This window comes from Plutella xylostella, chromosome 22 (genome assembly GCF_932276165.1).
Source record: "Plutella xylostella chromosome 22, ilPluXylo3.1, whole genome shotgun sequence".
Taxonomy (NCBI): domain Eukaryota; kingdom Metazoa; phylum Arthropoda; class Insecta; order Lepidoptera; family Plutellidae; genus Plutella; species Plutella xylostella.
This window is the reverse complement of record NC_064002.1, coordinates 1343147-1365942: the sequence shown is the minus strand read 5'-3', so window position 1 is coordinate 1365942 and position 22796 is coordinate 1343147. Positions and strand designations below refer to the sequence as shown.

General features: G+C 42.7%; 1 protein-coding gene across 1 annotated transcript; it reads right to left on the bottom strand.

Annotated features, from left to right (window-relative positions):
- Positions 1-514: 514 nt before the first annotated feature.
- LOC105382140 (exocyst complex component 4) lies at positions 515-20533 on the bottom strand. The gene is made up of 24 exons (XM_048629071.1): positions 20232-20533; positions 19559-19720; positions 18882-19051; positions 18415-18638; positions 18008-18156; positions 13484-13657; positions 13037-13198; positions 12632-12648; positions 11704-11851; positions 11186-11425; positions 10571-10691; positions 9330-9487; positions 8771-8988; positions 8465-8561; positions 7774-7921; positions 7131-7260; positions 6404-6553; positions 5834-6028; positions 5171-5273; positions 4202-4333; positions 3654-3797; positions 2989-3108; positions 1608-1787; positions 515-711 (listed from the first exon to the last, which is right to left on the bottom strand). Exons 1-24 carry the CDS (start codon positions 20289-20291, stop codon positions 547-549), a joined length of 3567 nt encoding a protein of 1188 aa, XP_048485028.1. The 5' UTR covers positions 20292-20533; the 3' UTR covers positions 515-546.
- Between the last annotated feature and the right edge of the window lie 2263 nt (positions 20534-22796).

Here is a 22796-nt window from a genome sequence, read left to right as displayed (position 1 = left end):
TAAATTATCATCTAAATTATTATTTTTTAAATTTGAATTAGGTAGTTAATTAGAAAATATACTTAGATAAATTATGTCTTTATTTTTATTGCATTTAAATACTCTTAATTATATTAAATACTAACTAGTAAGGCGTAGGTTTCAAGCAACGTACATAAAAGCAGTTAATAATTTTAATTTTTATTTTAAAATGATCTTAACAAACAATATTAAACTTTTCATTTTCTCTTATAATCTCATAAATGCGTAAACAACTTAAATAATTACACGTTCATTGATTGATATTTAATTATACCTAAACGTGGGTTAGATAGATACACTTTAAGAGTATTTTCATTATTAAAATAGGACCCAACGGTACTTCTATTTTTAATCTCCCACAAATAGATACTAAACGATAATTTGAAACTTATTTGCACCAATCCTCTGTTTCTTAGGTCATCTTAGATGACGTAGGTAATTTAAACTACCAGAGTTATATTATTTATTCATATTTTCGATGGAATCACCGCCACCAACCAAATCTACCAACATATTAAAAATACATTAAACAGTTACCCCAATATGTCCCAAAGCCGAGGACAGTTGCTTCAAATACCCCTTCATGTCCGCTTGGGACAGGCCTCGCTTGGCCCCGATTATCTTGAAGGCGTTCAGGTATTCCAGCTCGGAGAATTGGGCGCCCTTCTCTCGGACTGATTTGATGATTTCCTGCGGATAGGGAGAATGATGGTAAGTTAGATGTGAAGTATTTAAATAGTATTAAATACATTATTTATAGGATAGATAATAAGATGAATATAAGGAAGAAAGTAAAATAAATAATGCATGTACTTACCTACATATAGATAGATAGGCAATGGAATATTTTTCTATACAAAATTTAGAAATTTTATTCGATCTAGAATCTGCTACATTGACGAAAGACTGAAGACGAGAGACTGTTATGGATTAGATGGAGCCTCGGAGTTATTCGTAATTTGTACATATGGAGAAAATATAGCTTTGAAATGCAAACTGCTGCTATGATTGACCTCCGACCAACAGATAGAGCGATAGTACGAGTATTATGCAGTGCAGCATAAGTATTCTGCCTATCTCAGGCGGGTCAGCTGTATATCGCACTGGTCAAGCCCCGGTGGGGTAGGCTAAGTGCAGCGAGGCAGTGTCTCAGGGTGGGTAGGCGGGTGTTGTTATAATCATTGTTATGCCTACCTCGGGAGGGTCAGCCAGCAGCTGTATGTACCGCGTGGCGCTGGTCAGGCCCCGGTGGGGTAGGCTGAGTGCGAAGAAGCAGTCTCAGGGTGGGTAGGCGACTATTGTTATTATTATTAATTCTGCCTACCTCGGGAGGGTCAGCCAGCAGCTGTATATACCGGGTGGCGCTGGTCTGGCCCCGGTGCGGTAGGCTGAGTTCAGTGAGGCAGTGCCTCAGTGTCGGTAGGCGAGTATTGTTATTATTATTGATATGCCTACCTCGGGAGGGTCAGCCAGCAGCTGTATGTACCGGGTGGCGCTGGTCAGGCCCCGGTGGGGTAGGCTGAGTGCAGCGAGGCAGTGCCTCAGTATGGGTAGGCGAGTATTGTTATTACTATTGATATGCCTACCTCGGGAGGGTCAGCCAGCAGCTGTATATACCGCGTCGCGCTGGTCAGGCCCCGGTGGGGTAGGCTGAGGGCGGCGAGGCAGTGCCTCAGGGTGGGTAGGCGGGTGTTCGCGTCTCGTTCTTCGACGCAGCACCAGACGATGCCGGCTGACATCATCTCGCCGATGCCGTTCATTATGTACTGAGGAGGGGAAAATATGTGATGGTATTAGTGAAGGAGTGAGTAGGTTTTTGTTATTATAAAAACATAACATGAAATTAATTGTCATTACTTTCGAGGTTGGCTACGAAAAAGGGAACTAACACAAGTGATTAACTCCATACATTCGTGTTTACTACTAGACTATTACTGGTTTCTTTAGAACTATAAATTCCTTTTAGCTCATATCAGGTTCACATGGGCACTATGGGTATATCCACTACAGTTGATGCTGTGACAGTGGTGCCGTGTGTTGCTGTTAGGGTAAGGCCCCATTAGTGCTTCGCATCGTCGCATCGGAAAATAACGCATTGTATGTCGTAAAAAATATATGAAAAACAATTATAGTCGTATACTAGCTGTTGCAAAAAGGTTTTGTTTGTTGCTATGGATTATTTTGCTAATTTTGATATTCTGATTTCATTTCCGGGCTTAGATATAAGTAGTGCACTCGTAGCTTTCGGCTTAGTATACCTTTTTTGCAACATCCTGTATACCCTAGTTAAAGGGCCCCTAGTTACCTGTCTGCTGGCTAGTGATAGTGTCTGTGTCTGTGTCTGTGTCTGTGTCTGTGTCTGTGTCTGTGTCTGTGTCTGTGTCTGTGTCTGTGTCTGTGTCTGTGTCTGTGTCTGTGTCTGTGTCTGTGTCTGTGTCTGTGTCTGTGTCTGTGTCTGTGTCTGTGTCTGTGTCTGTGTCTGTGTCTGTGTCTGTGTCTGTGTCTGTGTCTGTTAGTTACCTGTCTGCTGGCTAGTGACAGCACGGGCGAGGCGTGCTCGTGGAAGGAGGTGAGCGCCGCCGCCAGCTGTCACAGTGTCTGTGTCTGTGTCTGTTAGTTACCTGTCTGCTGGCTAGTGACAGCACGGGCGAGGCGTGCTCGTGGAAGGAGGTGAGCGCCGCCGCCAGCGGGGCCGCGCCGCCGCCCGGACCGCCCAGGTAGTGGAAGCACTGGATGCGCATCTGTCACAGTGTCTGTGTCTGTGTCTGTTAGTTACCTGTCTGCTGGCTAGTGACAGCACGGGCGAGGCGTGCTCGTGGAAGGAGGTGAGCGCCGCCGCCAGCGGGGCCGCGCCGCCGCCCGGCCCGCCCAGGTAGTGGAAGCACTGGATGCGCATCTGTCACAGTGTCTGTGTCTGTGTCTGTGTCTGTGTCTGTGTCTGTGTCTGTGTCTGTGTCTGTTAGTTACCTGTCTGCTGGCTAGTGACAGCACGGGCGAGGCGTGCTCGTGGAAGGAGGTGAGCGCCGCCGCCAGCGGGGCCGCGCCGCCGCCCGGCCCGCCCAGGTAGTGGAAGCACTGGATGCGCATCTGGAATTACGTTAATGTTAATTAATGTTCATTGCAAAAACATGCTTCTTCTGACAACAAACGAACTGGCAAAATAGTGACAAAGTAGCTAAATGTTCCCTTATTAGTATTGCAATTCCCAGAAACGGTCATACGCCGCACAATCTCCGCCTTAAATATGCCTCGGCCATCATAATCCAGCCACTAGAGGGTAAGGCCGTCGGTCTAGCGGGTGAGAGGGCATTGCACACTGCGCTAGTCTGTTCATGTTGTCCTTATTATGTTTACCCCTTTAGTGATCGGTTCTTCAGCATAGTATGGCCAGCCAACTAGCACTTCGGCTATTCAATACAGTGAAAAATCCACCCTAGACAAAAGTGCAGATGAAATCAAAAGTTGGCGTCGGATGAAATTCAAAGGTTCCATCATCTGTCGTAGCAGTAGTGTTCCAAGAAAGCGTTCGCTTTTGATTTCGTCCAGTTCAGAATTTATACTGAAGCACCCTACTTCTAGTTGTGTACGAAATAATAATATTTCTCTATATAAAACATCAGATAAACACTAACCTCCAAATGCAGCAACAACAGACACTTGTGTTGAATCTCGTCGAAGACGGCGGCGGCGGCGGCGAGGTCAGCCTGTAGCTTGTCGCCCAGCTTGATGCCGCTCATGAGGGATGGGAGCGACTTCACGTTGGTGCTTATCCATGCCTGGAAACATAACGAACCAGTTATTATATCTATTGTCTCACACTAAATTATTTTTAATTATTTATTTCTGGCTGAGCTGAAAATAAGGACATAAGTACAAAAAATCCACGTACCACTCGAGAGAATCACGTACAAAAACTTCGCCCCATTTCAGAATAGAATAGAATCATCGTCATCATCAGCCATTAATCATCCACTGCTGGACATAGGCCTAAGGCCTCCCAAGGAGCGTCACAACACTCGGTCCTCGGCCGTCCTCATCAAGCCACTACCGGCTACCGGCCTAAGGTCGTCATTCCAGCGAACATCCATAGAATGGACCAGTAGAATATGTGTTTTTATTTTCGGCATCAATTCATTTCATCCCTTTGTATATTTGAATGTATTTTCATCAATGAACCCACCATACTCTCGCACAGCAGCGCCATGTCGGCCAGCGCGGCGACCTCGGCTATGATCTCCGCGCGGGTCACGGCGCCGTCGCGCAGACTCGAACCCAGGATCTCCGCCTCGCGAGAGTAGGCTTGGTGAAGTTCCTGGGGATTTTGAATAGGATGTTAGGCAAACTAGTGGAAACAGAAAATCAATGTACCCTTATTCGATCCTGACTTTAGTAAGTTACTGATGTCGATTCTGGAGGCAGAAATTCTAAATTTAGAGCTGTCAAAACCTAAAATTCTTTGTTTAATGTTCGACTCTATGATTTTTTCCGTAAATGTCATTTTATGCTAGCAAATTTTTTAGTTTGACAGCGTTAAAATTAGAATTTCTGCCTTCAGAATCGACATCACTAAACTGGTATAAAATCCTAATTTAAGTACATAATAAGCTCAACTACATAAGGTCACACACATCACATATAAACGTAGCGTAAACGGATCGCCTTTCTTTTCTTCTGTCAAGCAGGCGTTAGCGAGCTCGCGACAGAAGAAAAGAAAGGCGCTCCGTTTATGTTATGTTCCGTTTATATGTAATATGACCTTAAGGCCCAGTTTCACCATACTCTGTTAGATCATAAAAATGGACTAGTTGGATTCGTTGTTGACTTTTAATACATCTGTCAAGAATTTAATAGACGTATAATTGATGACATTACAATGTAACAAAAGTGTTAATGATCTAACAGACTATGGTACAGCTTAACAACATTTATTTCCAATAACTAACTCCATATCTGCTCATGAAATTGACTTTACCCTGTACCCTGTACACACGTACAAACAGATACGTTACCTCCTCGAGAGTTGGGCAGCGACTGCAGGAAGCGGACTATGTAGTACACATACACAAACAGATACGTTACCTCCTCGAGAGTTGGGCAGCGACTGCAGGATGCGGACTATGTAGTACACATACACAAACAGATACGTTACCTCCTCGAGAGCCTTGTCCTCTGCGACGGGCTCGGCGGCGGTGGCGACGCGCCAGTTGGGCAGCGACTGCAGGAAGCGGACTATGTCGTCGTCCGATAACCATCTGAAAATTATTTATAATGCCGGTAATTTAAATACTAGATAGGTAACTTAAAAACTACAGTAAATATCATGCTATTCATTCAGGACGTGTGGCGATGTTTCCTTCTTTCATGTCTAACTAAAATAATAACCGCGGACTGACTTAGGCACGTGGCATGTTGAATATATAGCACGGTTACGCACGGCTATATCATCCTTATTTAGTTTACAGCTAACACAAAAGTACCGGGACAACATAAATACCTAGCAACTCGCGAAGCCACAGGAACCATTGGCCCTTATTTACTGCTTGAGGCACACAAACACAAAAGTACCAGGACAGCATAATTACTGAGCAGCTCGCATTCTAAACGGCATCATTTTTTTATATGCGCCGACCTCAAACATGCATATTAGGCGGCTGCACACAGCAATATCGCCCTTATATACCTAATTACTAACATAAAAGTACCAGGATAGCATGAACAACGAGCAGCTCGCGATTTAACCGGCCCCATTTGCCCTACTTTAATAATTGAGGCACACAAGACGAACACCAAAGTACCAGGACAGCATAATTACCTAGCAGCTCGCGAAGTGACCGGCACCATTCTAGAATGCGCGGCCCTAGCATGGGCACATAGGGCGGCGGCGCAAGGTAATATCGCCCTTGCTGCTTCAGAGCCGCCGAAGCTTCCGCACCGTTTCGCCGACTTCGCTACGGACGCTATTGCCTCCCACGAGGAAATGCAGCAGGTGAATATTAGACGGTGTTCCCTGCGGATAGAGAGTAAACAGCCTGTGTTAAAATGGTCTTTCACATAATTATCTTACCTCCATTCTTCTCCTCCTAAGACAAAAAGAGCCCCTTATTAGAACGGAGAGTAGTTTATAAAATTTACGTTCATCAGATTTTTTAATCATTTCACTTTGACTTTACAAGTTACTGTGTCCAGATTTGTGTACAAAGAAAGAAAATCTATAGATAATTGAGGAGGACAAACAATAGAAATGGGCATGGGCATTAAAAATGTGATAAAAAGATAGCTTCATAAGCATAAATGTGTATGGAGTTTAGGTATCGACATTTTTGGGTCCTTTGAGTTTTGCAAAACCGACTCTAATCTCCAGTAACTAAGGTCTAATTCTCACCGTCCGCCCGGCGGTGGCGCCCTCTCGCGCCAAGCACTAGCCTCTTTCATAGCGTTGTCTATGGCGGTCCGTCCCTCCGTAGATAAACGTTCCGTCTCACACTCACGCACGTAGTTCGTTATAAACTCTTTGAGCGAGCATTCGGTGCCACTGTGGAAGGGAAAAATAAACATTAAAATTCACCTAATTTAATGTTTTTCTTATTAGGGAGATACAAGACAAAATCTTCTGGGAAAAAGACGTATTTTTTTTCTTGGCGTGTAAAAAGCATCTAAGGTTTGACAATAAGTAATAAACTAGCAAAGAACTATAGCTAGCGACATTTTCCCACCAAGCTATACCGTCCCGCTACATCGAAGGAAACTCTCATTCCAATTCTTCATTAGTTATTTGGCAGTATCTACAACATGGTGACACTTTCAACGAGTGCCGTCAGCGCTGCAAATACAGTCGCAAAATGCCTATTAAAACATTGTCAGTTTGTTATGTAGTCAGTTTGACAAGGTACAAAAATGTACACCTACTTATGCAGCTGACCGTACATGTGTACTCACGGGCTGCGCGGCGACACACTTATGTGGCCAGCTCGTGTAGCGACGGCAGGATTCGTCTATTTTCCACCCAGAAGTCTCAGGATAAAACTGTTTGCACTAGGATGGCCGTAGTGGCATATCTTTTGCTGACTGTACTCTGGCTGTGTGGGTGACGTCACGCTGCATGTACTCACGGGCGCGCCGCGAGCGAGGCCAGCTCGTGCAGCGGCGGCAGGACGGCCGGCAGGCGCGCTGCGCCCGGGGACGCCACTAGTGGCGCGCGGGCCAGGCGGCGGGCTGATGGCTGCGTGGTCGATGTTACCGCTGGATGGGGAGAGAAGGGAAGGTGAAGTTCTGTGCTTCGGGAGTTCATGTCAGGGTATTGATCGTCATACTGAGATTTTGTTAGATAACTAAAGGGTTATCAAATGCTAAGCTTATGATCAAACTTAAGTAAAAATTGCAATGCTGTGATTGACTGAATTGTCCTGCAGGAGGAATTTAGTTCAAGTTTAGGTAAACATACAAATGTACAGGGAAAAGCGGGTGGCTCCTGCGAATCAAATCTACCCCTTCTCCCTGAAGCATCCATGAGCATAATGTATGTAGATTTACTCAAGTACGAAACTGCTGGTACCGATGTCAGTTTAAGCTGCAATTTCTCCATAGTCGGTTAGATCGTAACCAGGGAATGGTTGATCAATTATACGCCATCTTCATATTAAATTCTTGACAAATGTATCAAGTCAAGCAATAATCCCTGGTTATGCTCTAACCCACTATGGCGAAATCGGCACTAAACGTCAGCTATCTACAGAGCTAAGTGACTAAACTCACGAGGTAAAGTGAACAGTCGTGCCGGCTTCCTCGGCACCCGTTTCTTGGCGAAGTAGTCAGGAAGCCTTAGGTCGGGGGGCGGCGCCGCGCTACGCCCTTTGACGGCGAGCCAGGATATGTCCAGGTACTCGGTTAGGAGTAGTTGCATCTGAGGAAAGGAAATAGGCGTTGAGTTGGTGACCCCGACATGATAGCCAGGATATGTCCAGGTACTCGGTTAGTAGCAGTTGCATCTGCGGGTAGATTGGGAAAGGAAAATAATTTATTGGTAAAAAAATTTAATACAGTGTTGAGTTGGTCACCCCAACATGATAGCCTGGATATCTCCAGGTATTCTGTTAGTAGCAGTTGCATCTGAGGGTAGGTGGAGAAAGGCAATAAATTTATTGGTAAAGAAATACAATGTTGAGTTGGTGACCCCGACATGATATACATTCCGTTTGTTTTTGGTATTTTTAGGGACACTTAAGAGGTGCAATCTCTCTCATTATTTGTTTATGATGAGTGTATGCGAGCGTATTTGATTTTTAGGGTAATTCGGTGTCATGAAAATATACTTATCTACCATCAAATATCGTGAGGTGCACATCAAATATCAAATCAGTCCATCTAAAAGGGAATCGTTTTGTACAGACCCTTCGCCTATGATAGGTATAAAAGTATAATCCAACGTATGTATAAGTGTACTAACGACTTGTTGCACGGCGCTCCAGTAGTGTTGCTCGGTGTGGAGACACGAGTCCGACATCTTGTGACGTTGCAACGCCGCACGCCATAGTTGGAGCAATCTGGAAGTGCGTGGACAAATTATGATACATACTTAAATGAAATAATATCGTTACATAAGAAACAAATGACACATTAATGCTCAAACTAGGTTATCAGATGATATAAGGTCTTCTTAAATCTTTAAAAAACAATAAAAAACATATGAGATGCTAGCATCAATCCCTAGTTAATATCCCTACCCCATTATTGCTATCCCGCTTCTACATACCTGTTATTCCTAAGAGCATTAGCTCGGAACTCGTCACTCAGACACTGCACTAGCCGGGTCAGCGGTCTATCGCTCTCTGTCGCACTATCGTTGATCTGTATATCGCCGTCTCGCTCGCACTCGTCGCCTTCTATGTCGGTGTCCCTTTCGGCTATGATGCGACGGGACACCGTGTCTATTACTTCTAGGAGTTGGCCCTGGATTTGCACTTTGAATTTCTGGAATTAGTAAATTTGTTTTGGATTGATTAAAATGGCTGATGTTGAAGCTACTTGCTAGTACTAGTAAGTATTTCGTCTAAATTTGCACTCATTACTCTATAGACTTTTCAAATTTTAAAAATACAAGTCTTCTAAATAGACAACATATTTATAAATATATAATAAAATTTATATAGCATTTAATTTAATATTCCTCTGCTGAAATGGGCCACCTCCAAGACTTTAAGGATGCCATAATCTCCACGCTTGGCCGGACAAAAACATACTTTTTGTTTTTTGTGAGTGTGTAATATACCTATTTCTTCTAAATCGTGGTTAAAACAATAGTTACAACTTACCTCAGAAGCTTCCTTCAGCGAGTCCAAAACCCCCAATGCCTCAAGTGATATCATGACGGTAGTCTCAAACGTCTTGTCCTCTTCAGTAAGAGACGCTTCGAACTCGGGAGTTATGTCTTGTAGGTAGGCGTCTGTCACTTCCTCCGGTTTTGTAAGCTCTGTAACAAGAAAGAAATTGAAATTATACAGGGTTAGAAAGCCTAAAGTACTGTCCAGTCAATCCACAATCCACATAGATATTCCATCATATTGAAATTAAATCTATACTTTGTAAATGAGTCATATGGCAGCTGTCAAATCCATGCTTTTTATTTGTCATTTGTTGGTTTTCAAGGCTCTTGAACTAGAATGGTTGCTTCAAACTTTTCGATTTCATTTCAAATTTTGTATTGGAACTCACAACACATTATCACACTGGATGAATGAATAGGACTCTGTCAAGAGTCATCACAACTCTTTGTCCTCGGCGTTTCTCGTGCAGCCACTATTTTCGACCCATTTTGACATTTGATTTAAAACGAAGAAGACGAACAACAATTAGAGCATCATCATGTAATTACCAGCGAGCAGCAGACAGAACAACAACTAGAGCAGCATTATGTAATTACCAGCGAGCAGCAGACAGAACAACAACTAGAGCAGCATCATGTAATTACCAGCGAGCAGCAGACAGAACAACAACTAGAGCAGCATCATGTAATTACCAGCGAGCAGCAGACAGAACAACAACTAGAGCATCATCATGTAATTACCAGCGAGCAGCAGACAGAACAACAACTAGAGCAGCATTATGTAATTACCAGCGAGCAGCAGACAGAACAACAACTAGAGCAGCATCATGTAATTACCAGCGAGCAGCAGACAGAACAACAACTAGAGCATCATCATGTAATTACCAGCGAGCAGCAGACAGAACAACAACTAGAGCAGCATCATGTAATTACCAGCGAGCAGCAGACAGAACAACAACTAGAGCAGCATCATGTAATTACCAGCGAGCAGCAGACAGAACAACAACTAGAGCAGCATCATGTAATTACCAGCGAGCAGCAGACAGAACAACAACTAGAGCAGCATCATGTAATTACCAGCGAGCAGCAGCAGCAGACAGAACAACAACTAGAGCATCATCATACCAGCTAGCAGCAGAAAACAAGGGAGAGGCCTATGTCCAGCAGTGGATTATTATTGGCTGATGATGATGATGATGATGATGATGATGATGATGATGATGTAGTTACCAGCTATGAGCAGCGCGGCGCGGCGCCGGGCGGACGGGCGGCGGCTGAGCGCCGGCTGCCCGCGGTACACGGCCGCGTTCAGACCGGAAACTATCGTGTCCACCAGCTCTTGCTTCTTCATCTGTGGGTGTAGAGGTCATTGGTGAGTAAACTTGATAAGATAGGTAAATACTGGTGTGGATGTGGATGTATGGATGTTGTTATTAATGTGGCATCTTTATAAGTATCTGTGAAAATCACCCGTTTTAGACATTGAGATGATATTAATATTTACTTTCAGAAAATTTTGCGAACAGGGTACCTAAATGTTTTGAACAGGGTAAATTGATATGCGACAGCTCAAGCTTATAGAGATAAAACTGACGATAGGTTACTCGTCAGTTCACCAAGCAGAGAGCATGACGAACGCCCCTGTCGTGGCCCCTGTAAACGATGAACGGAGAGGTGTCAGTTCCTTAACAGTCGTCTGTACGGTCAACTGCATAAGTATAGCAGCAAGCTATACACTTCTGTACCTTGTCAAACTGACGAAACCGTCAAGGTTTCAATTAATTCATAGGCGGTTTCAAATTGACAAGGTACAAAAGTGTATAGCTACTTATGCAGCTCGCTGACCTGCAGCCGCAGCTCGGCGGCGTGGAGCGCGGGCGCGTGCAGCGAGGCGGCCGCCGCCAGCGCGCCGCGCAGTGTGTGCGCCGCCGACAGCACCAGCCCGCTGCTGGCGGCAGAGGAGAACGAGTGCTCTGAGCGAGCTGCCAGCGAGCTGTGCGGGATGTATCCTACTAGTACACTCACGAGCAATGATAAAGTTCCATTCACAAACCCTATTAATACGCTCACGGGGAATTGACATTTCTAATGAGAAAAGCACCAAATTATTCCAAGACGGAAAATGTAGCTTAATGACGCTTTTTGCAACATTGGAATACATTTAACTGCGCATCAGAATATTACCAACTAAAAACGTATTTGAAACAGATCCAGTGAGAAAAGCACCAAATTACTCCAAAACAGAATATTACCAAATACAAACGTATTTGGTGTCTGCATTTTGTAAGTGGAACCTTTTCATTGCCTGTGAGTGTATAATAACCCTCTGTCGGCTATGTGTGTGGGCATGTGGGGGCACTGACCTGCAGCCGCAGCTCGGCGGCGTGGAGCGCGGGCGCGTGCAGCGAGGCGGCCGCCGCCAGCGCGCCGCGCAGTGTGTGCGCCGCCGACAGCACCAGCCCGCTGCTGGCGCCGCAGGGGACCCCGCGCTCTGAGCGAGCTGCCAGCGAGCTGGGGGGGATGTACCCTACTAGTGCACTCGCGGGCAATGAAACAGTTCCAGTGAAAAAAACCGGCCAAGTGCGAGTCGGGCTCGCGCACAAAGGGTTCCGTAGCAGCAATTAAATCAACCTATCTCAAAAACTATAAGAGATACTTTGATCAAACCAAAAATCGTTGAAAGAGTTAATTAGCATGCATCACCTCAATTTTTTTTAGAATTTTATACCCCGTAGTTATAAAAATAGAGGGGGGGGGACATACTTTTTACGACTTTGAGAGCTGATATCTCAAAAACCGTTCACTTTAAGAAAAATGTTTTTTAGAAAACTTTATATCATTTTAAAAGACCTTTCCATTGATACCCCACACGGGTATGTACATCGAAAAAAAAAATTTCATCCCTCAGTTACATGTATGGGGGGCCCCACCCCCAATTTTTTTTTTTACTATTTAGTGTCATATTTTTGTAGCGGTTCATACAACACATATTCCCATCAAATTTCATCACTGTAGTACTTATAGTTTCCGAGTAAATCGGCTGTGACAGACGGACAGACGGACAGACGGACAGACGGACATGACGAAACTAGGGTTCCGTTTTTGCCATTTTGGCTACGGAACCCTAAAAAGCACAAAATTATTCCAAAACGGAAAATGTAGCTTAATGACGCTTCTTGCAACATTGGAACACATTTAATAGAGCAATGGAATATAACCAACTAAAAACGTATTTGGTGTCTGCATTTTGTAAGTGGAACTGTTTCTTACTACTTACATACTACTACTAACTAACTTAATGGCGCCTTCTGCAATACAAACGTATTTGTCTACTCTTAATTATTTCTTAACCTTGTTTGTCATAACTTTCTTGCATAACTTTTGATATACTTTTAGGTTGTATCTTTGTTAGCACGGTGAGTGACCGCTGATCCTCATCGTACAGGTTTTTACCTAGTTTGGGAATCAGGGGACACGATTTAAGCATATTCTGTACAGCCTATACTTATTCTATGAACCTTTGTAAGATTGTTCCTTTTCTTATGTTTTTGGCTTTGAAATAAATAAATTTATTATTTATTATTATTATTATATTATTATTTGGTGTCTACATTTTGTGAATGGAACTGTTTCTTCGCCCGTGAGTGTATAATAAACCTCTGTCGGCTATGTGTGTGGGCATGTGGGGGCACTGACCTGCAGCCGCAGCTCGGCGGCGTGAAGCGCGGGCGCGTGCAGCGAGGCGGCCGCCGCCAGCGCGCCGCGCAGTGTGTGCGCCGCCGACAGCACCAGCCCGCTGCTGGCGCCGCAGGGGACCCCGCGCTCTGAGCGAGCTGCCAGCGAGCTGGGGGATGTACCCTACTAGTACACTCACGGGCAATGAAACAATTAAATGAATGAATGAATGAATGAATTAATTAATAATTAATTAATTAATTAATGACAGGGTTGGCTGAAAGAAATTGCTTTTTGGCAATAAGCCCGCCTTTGTGTACTAACTTCTTCTTAATTTGTATTTTGTCTGTGTATGTTTTTTTAAGTATGCAATAAAGTTTCTATAAATAAATAAATAAACCTTTTCTTTGCCCGTGAGTGTATAATAAACCTGTCTCGGCTATGTGTGTGGGCATGGGGGGCACTGACCTGCAGCCGCAGCTCGGCGGCGTGGAGCGCGGGCGCGTGCAGCGAGGCGGCCGCCGCCAGCGCGCCGCGCAGTGTGTGCGCCGCCGACAGCACCAGCCCGCTGCTGGCGGCGCACGAGAACGAGTGCTCTGAGCTAGCTGCCAGCGAGCTGTGCGGATGTATCCTACTGATACACTCACGGGCAATGAAACAGTTAAATGAATGAATGAATGAATGAATGAATGAATGAATGAATGAATGAATGAATGTGTTCGCGACAATCGCTAGATCGAATAGATCATTCGTGAAGGTTCTGGAACATTCCATCACTTTCCAGTAGTTTCGATAATGTTCTAGAAAGATAAGTATGTATTCAATAGATCTACAATAGTCTGGAAGCTTCTAGAACAATAGTTAGGGAATGTTCCACAACGTCCGCGAACTTTCTAGATGCTAAGTTAGGTACTTATAGTTAGTTGATAAGTATGGATTGTTTATACCTACTTAGTAATAATAATAATAAATAATGTGACCTCGAGTATCTCTGGAACTTTCGGGAAGATCGCCCGCCGGCCTATATAAAGTGAGGTGTCTGGCGCACATTAAGTTCAGTTTAATAGTAACAGTCAAACAGTAAACATCAAGCTCGAATAGTGAACATCTCCAGAGATCCTCGAAGTGAATAGTGATAGTAATACTGGTGTTTTCTTTTAAGTTTGTACCATCCGGCGTTCGTAATAGTTGTGAGTCGTGTCGAAGGGACTTACATTTATGGTCCTTCGAGCCGGATAATAGTCGAGCCGGCATTCGTATTAGTTCGTGAAGTGACCTCACATTTATGGTCATTCGTGAAACCGGATTGGAAGAAAAGAAGATGCCTGTAACGAGGTCTCAGAAGTCGTACGCAGTGAAGAGGACTACGGACGAGAAATCTGCCGTCTCCACGACGAGATCTGCAGATGCAACGGAGTACGCATCGGCATTGGGTGCAACCACAGGAGGTACACCAGGTCCACAACCGCCGTCAGAGCCGACGACGGAGACGCTGCACCCTCCATTGTTGCCACCCTCCCCTATAGTCGTTGCCGGTGTCACAACTGCCGTTGCCCCCGCCGCCGCAGTCAGCGCTGCACTAGATAGTGTCGAGTCAACATCGACAAATCGGGGAAGATCATGTCTTCCATGTTCGTCGCGCTCCACTGCTTCTCGTGCACGGCGAAGAGAATTGGCCCAAGCTCGATTGGAACTTCTCGAGCGACGAAAAGAGGCGGCCATAGCTAAAGCTGAGGCAGCTACGTTTGATGTCGAATTGGCTGCAGCCAAGGTCGCCGCGCTAGAGGAGGACTCGGAAGAGGAGCAAATAGAAGGAAGTGTCTACGAGTCTAGATCGTCGAAGAACGGAACTTCACATCCACCAAGTTTATCACGCCCCATTGATTCTCGTGCACGGCGCAGAGAATTACAGGCCCGCTTGGAACTTCTTGAGCAACAAAAGAAGATGGCTAAAGCTAACGCTCTGGTGGCCATAGTTGCAGCTAAAGCTAAAGCTGAGGAAGAAGAATTAAAAGCTGAATTGGCTGAAGCCAAGGTCGCCACACTAGAAGAAGAGATAAAACAAGCACGGATTCGGAGAAGTACCCACGCACGCGCATCGCAAGACGTCGCCACGTGCCAAGTCCCGCCTGAACCTGCGGGAAATGTCGTCGTCAGCCAACCTGTGGTGGAAGTCTTGCCCTGCCTTCTCCCGCCTGAACCTGTGGAAAACGTCGTCGCAAGCAGAATTACGCCTGAACTTGCGGAAGTAGTCGTCGCTGGTGAAAACAGGCGGGAGCCACAGCGGAACAAACCGCTGCAGGGAAATAGAGTGGCTCCTGTAAATAGTGTCACATCGACAAGTGAGCCAGTCAGTGCTGAAAGTGAGGGGCCTACACTGCCGCCCTCAGCTGAAGTCGTCGGAGCACTCACATCATCCACAGACACGATAAAAGATCGTAGTCTAGAGAATCGTAGGATGAGTGTGAGTGCCATAAAAACGGTTCATCTCCCTACAGAATTCGATAGTCCGACAGATAGTGAGATAGATCGGCATGCGCTGCCGTTTCTGGCGGACAAACTCAAGGGTATACCGGCGGGAGAGACCGAACTGCTGCGGAAAGTAGTGTCCAACAGCAAGTGTGACTTGGCAGTTAGAAGACTGGACCTCATAGACAAGAGACTAACGGACAAGTATTGGTCACCATGGATGGAAAAGTATGTTCGAGATTCTCAGCAGCAACGTGACGGAGTCATGAATCCTGCGGCCGCCTACTATGGAGATGACCGAGGAGCTGCCTATCGACGAAGATGTCGCGAACACGTGTAGTTACAGCTACAAGAGCTGCGGCGGGAGTAATGTTCGCGACAATCGCTAGATCGAATAGATCATTCGTGAAGGTTCTGGAACATTCCATCACTTTCCAGTAGTATCGATAATGTTCTAGAAAGATAAGTATGTATTCAATAGATCTACAATAATCTGGAAGCTTCTAGAACAATAGTTAGGGAATGTTCCACAACGTCCGCGAACTTTCTAGATGCTAAGTTAGGTACTTATAGTTAGTTGATAAGTATGGATTGTTTATACCTACTTAGTAATAATAATAATAAATAATGTGACCTCGAGTATCTCTGGAACTTTCGGGAAGATCGCCCGCCGGCCTATATAAAGTGAGGTGTCTGGCGCACATTAAGTTCAGTTTAATAGTAACAGTCAAACAGTAAACATCAAGCTCGAATAGTGAACATCTCCAGAGATCCTCGAAGTGAATAGTGATAGTAATACTGGTGTTTTCTTTTAAGTTTGTACCATCCGGCGTTCGTAATAGTTGTGAGTCGTGTCGAAGGGGCTCACAGAATGAATGAATGAATGAATGAATGAATGAATGAATGAATGAATGAATGAATGGATGAATGGATGGATGGATGGATGAATGAATGAATGAATGAATGAATGAATGAATGGATGAATGGATGGATGGATGAATGGATGGATGGATGAATGAATGAATGAATGAATGAATGAATGAATGAATGAATGAATGAATGAATGAATGAATGAATGAATGAATGGATGAATGGATGGATGGATGAATGAATGAATGAATGAATGAATGAATGAATGAATGAATGAATGAATGAATGAATGAATGAATGAATGAATGAATGAATGAATGAATGAATGAATGAATGAATGAATGAATGAATGAATGAATGAATGAATGAATGAATGAATGAATGAATGAATGAATGAATGAATGAATGAATGAATGAATGAATGAATGAATGAATGAATGAATGAATGAATGAATGAATGAATGAATGAATGAATGAATGAATGAATGAATGAATGAATGAATGAATGAATGAATGAATGAATGAATGAATGAATGAATGAATGAATGAATGAATGAATGAATGAATGAATGAATGAATGAATGAATGAATGAATGAATGAATGAATGAATGAATGAATGAATGAATGAATGAATGAATGAATGAATGTATGAATGAATGAATGAATGTATGAATGAATGAATGAATGAATGAATGAATGAACGAACGAACGAACGAATGAACGAATGAACGAATGAATGAATGAATGAATGATTGAATGATTGAATGAATGAATGAATAAATGAATAAATGAATGAATGAACGAATGAACGAATGAACGAATGAACGAATGAACGAATGAACGAATGAACGAATGAACGAATGAATGAATGAATGAATGAATGAATGAATGAATGAAAGAATGAATGAATGATAGAATGAATGAATGAATGACAGGGTTGGCTGGAAGAAATTGCTTTTTGGCAATAAGCCCGCCTTTGTGTACTAACTTCTTAATTTGTATTTTGTCTGTGTATGTTTTTTTAAGTATGCAATAAAGTTTCTATAAATAAACCTTTTCTTTGCCCGTGAGTGTACTATAAACCTGTCTCGGCTATGTGTGTGGGCATTAGGACATGCAATACCGCAATATCGGTATCCGTAATACCGGGATCCCGGACAAATTTCTCGCTTTTTTCAATACCGGTATTGAAAGTTAATACCGGTATTGAAGTAATACCGGAATCGGACTTTTTTAGGCTATAAATAAAGCGATTAAGATTTAGTTAGCCTTGTGTTCCTATATGCTGTGATAGCGCACTTGTTCCCAACCGTTTAATGCAGTTTTCGGCTGCTAGAAATCTACTGTTGACCATGCGTAAACCGGCACCAGATGTAAAAAAATAATTTATTCTAAAATTTAAACTCTAAAACTTAATTCTCGTAAAAATCTACAACAAAATACAGAATATGATTGCATTTTCTTGTTTTATTTGGATGTATTCGACCTTTAAACACAGTATATGCCATTTATTACAAGGAAGTCTAATACCGGTATTAATACCGGGATCCCGTCCATGCCCACTAGGGCATGCAATACCGGAACAATTTTCAATACCGGTATTGAAAATTGTTCCGGTATTGCATGCCCTAGTGGGCATGGACGGCACTGACCTGCAGCCGCAGCTCGGCGGCGTGCAGCGAGGCGGCCGCCGCCAGCGCGCCGCGCAGTGTGTGCGCCGCCGACAGCACCAGCCCGCTGCTGGCGGCGGACGAGAACGAGTGCCCTGAGCGAGCTGCCAGCGAGCTGTGCGGGATGTAGCCTACTGATACACTCACGGGCAATGATAAAGTTCCACTCACAAACCCTATTAATACACTCACGGGGAATTGACATTTCCAGTGAGAAAAGCACCAAATTATTCCAAAACGCAAAAACAATGCAATACACAACAGAGCTATTTGTTTCTGTTTTTTATTGTTCAGTGTGTCAAATAAATGTTTCTTTCTTTCTATCTTTCTTTCTATTTTATTCAAAAAAAAATATTAAAAATTGGGTCTTTTGGTGTCGGTATTTTGTGAGTGGAACTGTTTCTTTGCCCCTGAGTGTATAATAAACCTGTCTCGGCTATGTGTGTGGGCATGGCGGGCACTGACCTGCAGCCGCAGCTCGGCGGCGTGGAGCGCGGGCGCGTGCAGCGAAGCGGCCGCCGCCAGCGCGCCGCGCAGTGTGTGCGCCGCCGACAGCACCAGCCCGCTGCTGGCGGCCGACGAGAACGAGTGCTCTGAGCTAGCTACTAGTTCACTGAAGCAACAAGGATTAATTGGTTAATCTTTGTGAACCGGTATCATCCTTAACTCTTAAGTTAACACAAAATAAAGAATCATGTTTTAAAACACTAGTCGGCTGTTAACAATAAAGACTGTGATGGCAGATTTTTGTGACCAAGAGCAAGCAGTGAACATAAGAATACAGTTTAACATATTTCTGAAGAGAGTCAGGTGCAGGTACTGACACCCCCACAGAGAATAGAGATAGAGAACATACATATCAGTGAGCATCTCCAGCGCATGCGCGGACGCCCTCGCGTCAGTCCACAGGCGCCGCAGGTCGTCCCTCCGAAGCCGCAGCAGTTGTCTACAAGCCCCGAGTCGAGCCGTGGCCGCGTCGCTACGCTGGCCCCACGCAGAGAGGGCTGCTTGGGCTTGGCTGAACTTCTGTTGGGGGTGGGAGTTATACATGTATGTTTATAATAAGGGTAGATTTGGTTTGAAATAAGGGCGGATACGTTTTTAAATATAGGTTTGTAATTAAAAGATACCTACAAGAAAATTGTATGTTGAATACAAACTGATTTATTATTCAAGGACCCTCATGCTGAACTTCTGTTGGAATAGAGGTTATAGGATTTTAAAAAGGGTCCACATGTAGATTTGTAATCAAAAGACACAATTGAAGGTTGAAGGTAAACTGATTTATTATTCAAGTACCCTCATATAAAAACATCATGGGCCTGTTCAAACTATACCAAAAGTTCCATATGTACGTAAAAACTTTCAGTTTCACAGTTGGAATTGGCATTCTACTTTTGAAGCTTATTCCTTAAAAGTACAACATAACAAATAACTGCTCCTTTTAATATTGCTGTATGCAGTAGATATAAAACCCTTTTAGCATTTGTATGTCATTCCAAAATTACACCTGTAACCATGTCAAAATCTTACCTGCATAACTTCCATGATCTCAGCAGCATTCTGAGCCACCAGCTCATCGAGCTTCGCATCACTCTTCTTGTACTCCTTCTCTAGCTTGGCCCTCTCTTTCTCTCTCTGTTCATTTGTTTCACTCGCCGAGAGAGTCCTTATGACTGACATCAGCAGCCCACTCTGAAATTCAAGATAGAGGGTGATTTGTTTTTTTTTTATTAATATGAATGTATTTGACACAAAACAATGTGTTGAGACATCAAGAACACTTTTTCACATAAAGACAAAACACACATATTGAACATCCAAGATTGGAACAAATATTTGTCATTAAACCAATATCTGGTCCAGGCGGGGATCAAAGCCTGGACCTGACCACTACACTATCTGGTCATCACTTGGCACTTAAAGTTCAAAGAGCAGAGTTATTTCTACCCAATAATCAAGGTAAACTAGATGAATACCTCGGGAGGAACACTAGCAGCCATTTCAAGAAAACTGAGTGATGATAAGTTATGTGCAATGTATAGAGAGTAATTAATGTATTCGTCACGCACAAATTGCTTTCAGGTGGAGGGGTTCTATGCGCTTACGATAATAAAAAACAAACATCAGAAGCGTTTGGCGATTCGCCAGGGAATCATCGTCATATGTTTACTAATTAAATTATCTGTGTGTGATGCATTCGTACCGTCTCCTTCCCTTGCTTCACGCCGCGCGGTGGTTTAGTTGGGGGCGGCGATGAAGACATGATTGACGTGGAGTCGTCCAACTTCTGTACATCCAAAATGAAGTCTTCGTCCAAAATTGACCGGTGAATTTATTGGTGATTTTGCGGGTAGATAGTACCGTAACTTATCGCTAATGGGAGAACTTTCGTATTTTCATAAAAATTCTTAAATAAATTTAAAATAGGTTAAAAGAATTATTGAATTTGTTTTATTTGTAAACGTTTACGCCCTCAGCTGATTATTTTGTTGAGTATTTTTTGACATTTACATTTTTGACAATGATTTGTCAATTTGACTTTGATGACCTCCCCTTAGATTCCTCAGAATAATAACAACCTCACTCACGGCTTCACAGAACACATTTATTTTGTCAGATAAATTGTCATTCATTTCATTGACAAAAGTTGGGTTGTTTTGCAGGGAGGGGTCAGTGCCTTAATGGCTGAACTTTTAGTAGAAGGTAGCGCCATCTCTTTATATTACTCTTACTACCAAAAAAGATGTAAGATGGCGTTATGAACAAGACCATAGAACAATAACAAGACACATAGATAAGTAGTATTTGAATGTTAACATTGTCATGATCTATGGCTATTATGAAGAAATTGCGTGTCAGTGTCAGTTCAGTTGTCTTACAATGTCTCGCAAATAACATTTTTGTAATAAAAGCCTATACTCTCGGTATATCGTTATTTATAAATTTTATATACCTTCAAATAAAAATAAATATCGACGGTGGAAAGGCAGAATGTTTTATCCGCCACTTTTGGCGAATATGAGTTATATACACCGTTGGAATCGCCTGATTTTTCTCTTTCGAATGGTGCGGGTCTCGTTTCGATCTGAGCACTTTTTTGGCGCTTAAGACATCGGTGATTTTGGAAATCTTAATACTTTTTTCTTGTATTAAGAGCCACTTTTTTAGTCATTTGTATGTTCAAACATACATGATCAATAATAAAGTTATATAAAACATTTTACCCTTACTAAAACAGTAAAACACTGTGACTTAATTCATTTTGAATGAATGTGAATTTGTATCATTAGTTACTTAAGCGACCTACCTGATTGCGAAATGAAACATAATGGATATAAAACTAAATGCCTTCCTGTCAAATATAACATAAAAACACTTAATATATTTTACGTAATTGTAATTTAAGCCTCACTGGCACTTAAACCATTTTACCGGTCAGTCTTACTCGCGGCGTTTGGCGCTTAATTCAACTTTACCTAAATCTGTTTAAAGGTACAATAATTGGCACTTAAGCGGTTTTTTGCGATTTGTAGATAATTGATATAAGTGATATAAAACAATTCAAAAGAATCGCAATGAAGCGGTTTATGGTGTTTAAGCTGTTATATTATCATTATATCCAGAAGGATATTGCGTGAAAACGCCAATATATAAATAGGACTGGTTGGAAAGGTGTCGCTTCAGTACCCCGCCGGGACGTTTATTCGGAGAGGACATGCGTCTATGCGACAGTTGGCGCCGCGTGCGCAGCGTAATTACGTAGGTGCAAACTCAGATTCGTTCGCCAGTATAAAACTATTTATAAATATTTTTTTATTTTATCACCAGATAACTACATTAAATTATAATATCTATTATATTACGGTTCTAAATAATAGTGTTGCTATAATTAATATCTATTGAGTTATTAATAAAAATATAAATTTGCTTCTCCTAAATTGCTGTTTCTATGCAAGTAGGGATTTTTAACGTTTCTCTAAAAGGATCCAACCAAATATTTATTTTTTTATAAAATATTTTTTCTATGACAATATGGTTCTTAATGTAAAATATTTTTAATGTATTAACATGACGTTACTTTTTATACAAAATAAAAAAATATATATCAAAAATAAACTTATTCTTAAATAATTTACCTATATCGAAATCTAGTCAGAAACAGGATTTCTTATCTATATAAAAATCTAACCGAAAATGTGTTCCCAAGCGCAAAACTCTGGATCAACTTAACCGATTTTGATAATTGTTAGACCAGGTAATTATACGAAATAGAAGACCACGTTTTAAGTGAGTGACCACGAGTACCACGACCTGTTTGTATCCCATAATTTTCAGAATAAAGTATTTTAACGAAAAGCAAACCTTATAGGAAAAAGTTGGACATGAATTAAATTAACTTTTACTCTAACTTCACTTCATCATCCTCCATAGCTGAAGAGTGCAATAGCTGAAGAGTGCAATATCTGGTATATTTCATCTATCCTGCTTTTTATGCCTCCGTAGGAAATACATCGTTCCCTGGTACTTTGCCACTCTTCAGCGATCGTATGGTCCGTATCAATTCGTCTTATTTGAGGGTTGGATATTTAAATTTCTGTCAAGGTGCAGGATAGTCATAAATCTCATCATTAATCATCATCACGACCCATTACGTCCCCACTGCTGGGGCACGAGTCTCCTTCCAATGAAGGAATGGTTTAGGCCTAGTCTACTACGCTGGCCTAGCGCGGGTTGGTGGGCCCCGACACAAGCAATCTTGTGCTGAGAG